General features: G+C 53.4%; 1 protein-coding gene across 1 annotated transcript; it reads left to right on the top strand.

Moving 5' to 3' along the window:
* Positions 1 to 3,908: 3,908 nt before the first annotated feature.
* Positions 3,909 to 5,406, top strand: LOC141737361 (olfactory receptor 14C36-like). Its single transcript, XM_074572047.1, has one exon. It carries the CDS (start codon positions 3,921 to 3,923, stop codon positions 4,836 to 4,838), a length of 918 nt encoding a protein of 305 aa, XP_074428148.1. The 5' UTR covers positions 3,909 to 3,920; the 3' UTR covers positions 4,839 to 5,406.

Genomic DNA, 5,406 nt, shown 5'->3' with positions numbered 1-5,406 from the left:
GTCCAAAGCCCAGAGAGTTATTGCCATTAGGCACCTCCTGATGGTGGAGGGAGGGGAAGCCCAAAAGAAGGAACTCCGTGACACTGGTATGGTTCAATAGTTTGCATCCAAACTGCAGTGAGTAATGTCAGATGGTCAGTAGAGGAAACAATGCTTCAGGAGCTTAAAAGAAGATGAGAGAGAGTGAAAGAGTGTAGAAGGACGAGAAAAGAGGTTCATGGGGACATTCGGGCACAGGCTGGAAGGAAAACAGAATGGAGAGGAGAATCATCTGAGAGCAAGAAGACATCCTTTGATGTACAAAGAACAAAGTTATTAAGGGAGTTAGAGTAGGACTTCACTAGAAACAGTAGGTAAGTTATTGCACATGCGCTCTTTACCCAAGAGTCTCTTTAGAGTAAATGGAGACCACAATTGGTGTTTCTCAAGCTAGTCTTTTTCCTCTAGTTCTTCCTCTAGTCTTATTTAAATACATCATTTAGGATACGCTAAAAGGAATTCTATTGGAAGAGAAAACACCTCAGAAAGTGGAGAAAGTGGCATGGAGATAGTGACAAATGAGGAAACGTGGGAAGTAAAGGTAAGCAAGACAGGGAGGAGGGAAAGGTCGTCAGTCACTGACCACTTTCTGGCTGAAAACCAGTTTTGGTAAAACATTCTGGCTGTGAGGGGGAAAAACAAAAGAAGATTTAAAAAGCAACACAAAAGAGGGGAAGAACCCAAAGGAAAAAGCTAGGGGCTTGCTTCTTTCAGGAGCCTCACCTTTACCTTCCCGTCCCTGACTGTTACAGCCCCGACCAGCTCTTCCCTGTTTGTCAGGAGGAAGTCCCACAGGGCACTTCACCTCATGGCATCACAGTCACCCTTGTAAGGAAGACATCCCCAATGAGCTCCAAACCCCTCCTGGGTGGTTTGCACCTCACTCTCTTGCCCCTTCAGCAAATGCTGGGATAGTTTAGGTCGGCCATGAGGACCAGGGCCTGCAAACATGAGGTTTCTTCCAGGTGTCTGAAGAAGGCCTCATCTGCTTCCTCTTCCTGGTCAGGGGATCCATAGCAGACATCCACCCACCACAGCGGTGCCCATGTCCTGCCCTCTCGTGCTGGCCCTTCAGCTCTCAGTTGACTCATCACCTCCCCCCAGGCAGAGCCCCATGTGTTCCTGCCGCTCCCTCCCAGAAAGGGCAACTTCCCCTCTGGGTCCAGACCTATGGCTTGACCAGTACCAGACCCATAGTTTCTCTAGGAAGGAGTATTTGTAGTGCCCTGCAACTCCTCATGCTGTTCTCTTGTGAGAGACACCCCAGTCAAGATGAGCCAGCTGCGTGCAAACATTAAAAGCTGAGTAAATGGTGCTTCAGTCCACCGGGACCTTGAGAAACTGGGATTTGGGCAGTGGAAGTCCCTTGAAGTTTTACAAGGAGAAGTGGTCAGTCCTGCCTTGGTGGGTGCCGGGGGGGAAGGGGAAGAATAAGCCCATACATCAGCACAGGCTGGGACCTGACGGGCTGAGCAGAGACTCTGAGGAGAAGGGCCTGGGCACTACGAGGGATGCCCTACGAGCCCGTAGAGTAGGGACACTATGAACAAGGCCAGCTGCATATGGGGCTGCATTAGGAGGAGCGTGGGCCACCCAGAGAACCTGAGTTCTCATCCCCCTCAACTCAGCACCGGTGTGGCCCCACACACGTGGCTGTGTCCCAGTGTGTTGCTCCCCATTTCTGAGAAGTAGTGATGGACTAGAGAGTGCTGAGTGGAGGTCTGCCAAGGTGGGGTTCGGGACCTCGTGCACGTGACCTGCGTGGGGTGGCTGAGGGACCTGCAGTTCCTTGGCCCAGCACTGTGGGGGCTCCAGGCAGTATTGCAGTAACCTGAGAGTGCTTGAAGGCTGCTTTCAGAGATGATGGGCCTTTCCTTTCTCGTAAGGTACAGCATGAGAAAGAAATAGCGATGCAATGTGCAGCTGGGGAGGTCCAGGGAGTTGTTCCATAGTCCTACCGTTGAGCATCCCCACATCTCACTGCCCCAGGAAGAGCCCTGAGTTACTTTTGAGGGACAGGATCTCCCTTTCCAAGGGCTGGGGGTCATGGCTTGGCCCTTTGGCTGAATGGAACCCCTCCAGGTTTACTCCGAATGTGTTCCACCTGGACATTCCCTTTGCCTATCTGTCATCTCTGCCTCCAGTTGACTGCTCTAACCAGCCACTGGGGAGGCTTTGTCAGTAATGGTCCTCAGTGGGATCCATTGACGCTCCAGGGAACTTTGGGTTGTGAATCTGACATTAAAAGGCCTCGGGCTGGTCCTCTGCTGCTGAGCTGGGCTGGGCTCCTGGCATGGAGGGAGCTGATGGCAAGCGGGCAGCGCTGCAGAGAGACAGCTCTGCCCAGGAGCAGCTCCTCTGCCAAGCGCAGCAGGGCTGAGGGCACTGCCTGCAGGCAGCGAGGGCAGAGGAGGGAGGCAGAAAAAGGTTTAAAGGCAGTCAGGAGTGGGAGGATGCTGAGTGCTCAAGAGAGGAGAAATCTTTGCAGTCCTTGACACAGTAAGTCTCTGGGTGCAGGGCAATGCAGCTGCAGTTCGTGAAGGGATCTCCTAAAGCTGGCATAACCCACAGCCTGTGGGCTCTCTCTCTTCTACAGAGGAGGAGGACGTGCTCAGAGCAGGGCTTCCCTGCTGCACCATCAGAGGGACAGGGCATGACAGGGACAGGGGCGGCTGCAGGGGTGTGAAGGTGGGTGTGCAGCCAGGGGTGGCCAGGGCTGTCCCTCAGAGCAGGGTCCCTGTGCTGCAGGGATCTGTTTGCCGGGGCAGGGACTCTGCCGCCTGCCAGGGTCACCTCTCAGCCTGCCCGGAGAGCTCCTCATGGCACTGCGGGGAGAAGCTGTGGGTAAGAGGAGTGACCTCTGCCAGGGCAGGGTCCTTCTTTTGTGAGAAGGTGCTGCATGGGCCAGGGCAGCTCACAGCTCCACATCACACCAGGACATTGGCAGAGGCAGCATTTCAAGAGCAATGGTCAAGGCAGTGCCTATCCTAGAGCTGAAGATCTTTCCAGGATTTGTGATCTCAGCTGGCTTCTAAGGGAAAGGAGAAAGGGGCTCTAAAGGTTAAGACTGAGCCTCCTGACCTGTTGCACTGAGGGATCAGCAGATCTGCCAAAAGCCTCGTAAGTGCCTTCCCCCACTCCTCTACCTACAGACAGCACCGGCATCACCTTTGCTTGCGGCATCAGTGCTTATCTGAACTACTCCTTAGGACCTGCTGACAGGGAGATGCCTCTGAGCAGTGCCCTTCTGCCAGGAGGTGCCTGCAGGGCAGAGCTGAGCACAGAGCGGGTGGGATGGGGTCTGTGAGCACTGGCAGGGAGGAGACTTGGAGACAGAGAAACAGCTCCCAGCAGGGACAACTCCAGGCAGCAGAGAGCCAGGCCACCCCTCTGCATCCCTCTCTGCTCAGCTGCACAGGGAGAGAGGGAAGAGTTTGGAGAAATGGACTTTGAAACTGGACTCTTCTGAGCTCACAAAACTCCCGTTTCTTCTTCAAGAAGGTTTCTAGTGAGAACATCCTCTAACAGAGAGACGTGTAAGCAGAGGGCACCTGTGTGGTGACCAGCAGGTCACTCATGGGCAGACCGGCTCTCCTGACTCTGCATTAGGGCACAGGGAGCCCATTTGTCGCTCAGGGCTCACCAGTGGTCAGGCTGAGAGCAATGGGAAAGATGAGGATTTCTGCCCCTTCAGAGCAAGTGCCCTCACTCAGCAGCAAAAACCTGAGCTCACAAAAAAGATGAGTGGAGCTCCCTCAGAGAAAGAGAAGTAATTCTGAGGGGATGTTGGGGGAAATAGCTTAGGCTTGACTCAAGAAGTCAGCTGTAACTTGTCAATGTCTTCTCCTCTTTCAATGGTCAGCCATGCCCGTAGGCACCAAATGTCCAACAGCAGCTCCATCACCCAGTTCCTCCTCCTGGCGTTCGCAGACACACGGGACCTGCAGCTCTTGCACTTCGGGCTCTTCCTGGGCATCTACCTGGCTGCCCTCCTGGCCAACGGCCTCATCATCACCGCCATCGCCTGTGACCACCGCCTCCACACCCCCATGTACTTCTTCCTCCTCAACCTCTCCCTCCTCGACCTGGGCTCCATCTCCACCACTGTCCCAAAACCTATGGCCAATTCCCTCTGTGACACCAGGGCCATCTCCTACACAGGATGTGTTGCCCAGGTCTTTCTGTTTGTCTTTTTCATTTCAGCAGAGTTTTATCTTCTCACTGTCATGTCCTATGACCGCTACGTTGCCATCTGCAAACCCCTGCACTACGGGACCCTCCTGGGCAGCAGAGCTTGTGTCCACATGGCAGCAGCTGCTTGGGGCAGTGGGTTTCTCCATGCTCTCCTGCACACGGCCAATACATTTTCCCTGCCCCTCTGCCAGGGCAATGCCCTGGACCAGTTCTTCTGTGAAATCCCCCAGATCCTCAAGCTCTCCTGCTCACACTCCTACCTCAGGGAAGTTGGGCTTCTTGTGGTTAGTGCCTGTTTAGGCTTTGGTTGTTTTGTGTTCATCGTGCTGTCCTATGTGCAGATCTTCAGGGCCGTGCTGAGGATCCCCTCTGAGCAGGGACGGCACAAAGCCTTTTCCACGTGCCTCCCTCACCTGGCCGTGGTCTCCCTGTTTGTCAGCACTGCCGTGTTTGCCTACCTCAAGCCCCCCTCCATCTCCTCACCATCTCTGGATCTGGTGATGGCAGTTCTGTACTCGGTGGTGCCTCCAGTAACGAACCCCCTCATCTACAGCATGAGGAATAAGGACCTCAAGGATGCGGTGTGGAAACTGATATCTGGATAGTTTCAGAAGCATTGAGCTGCTTGTTTTCTTCTGCAAATCACTCCTAATGGAACTCATTGCAGGTTGGTTTTGGTTGTGAGTTTCTGTGAGTTTCTGGGGGGTTTTTTGTTTTGTTTTTTTTTTTTTTTTAATTATAATATTGTCCAAAAAAATGTCATTATGTTATGCCATTTCTAATTATGTATCTATTCACCTTCTGTGCGGTGTGACCCACAGGCTGTGTGAAGGAGGAGACATGCTCTCTCTGTGTCTTAAGAAAATAAAGGACCTTCAATGAATTGTTTGATCCTTCCTTTGAGACCTTCTCTTGAGCTGCAGGGGCAGATCCTGTGTGCAGAGGTGGAGGGGAAAAGAGTCCCGGCACCGGAGCACTGACAAGGAGCACCAGCGCTTGGTCTTCCCAGAGCTGCTCACTTTCCACTTCAGCGCTCCCCTTCTTAGCTCGTCTCTTGGTATAAGGCCTGAGTGCTCTTGAAGCTTGGCAGCAGTTTTGCGGTGTGGTGGTCCTGTAGCTGCAGGCAGGGACAGGGAATGAGCACTTCTGTGACAGAGCTGGCCTCCAAAAGAG

The sequence above is a fragment of the Larus michahellis genome, unplaced genomic scaffold, assembly GCF_964199755.1.
Source record: "Larus michahellis unplaced genomic scaffold, bLarMic1.1 SCAFFOLD_34, whole genome shotgun sequence".
In the NCBI taxonomy this organism is placed as follows: domain Eukaryota; kingdom Metazoa; phylum Chordata; class Aves; order Charadriiformes; family Laridae; genus Larus; species Larus michahellis.
The sequence above is the reverse complement of the archived record's forward strand: the minus strand, read 5'-3'. Positions and strand labels throughout refer to the sequence as shown.

Bases quoted from the DNA above. Each gene is read 5' to 3' on its own strand.
- LOC141737361 (XM_074572047.1), top strand. From the start codon at position 3,921: ATGTCCAACAGCAGCTCCATCACCCAGTTCCTCCTCCTGGCGTTCGCA.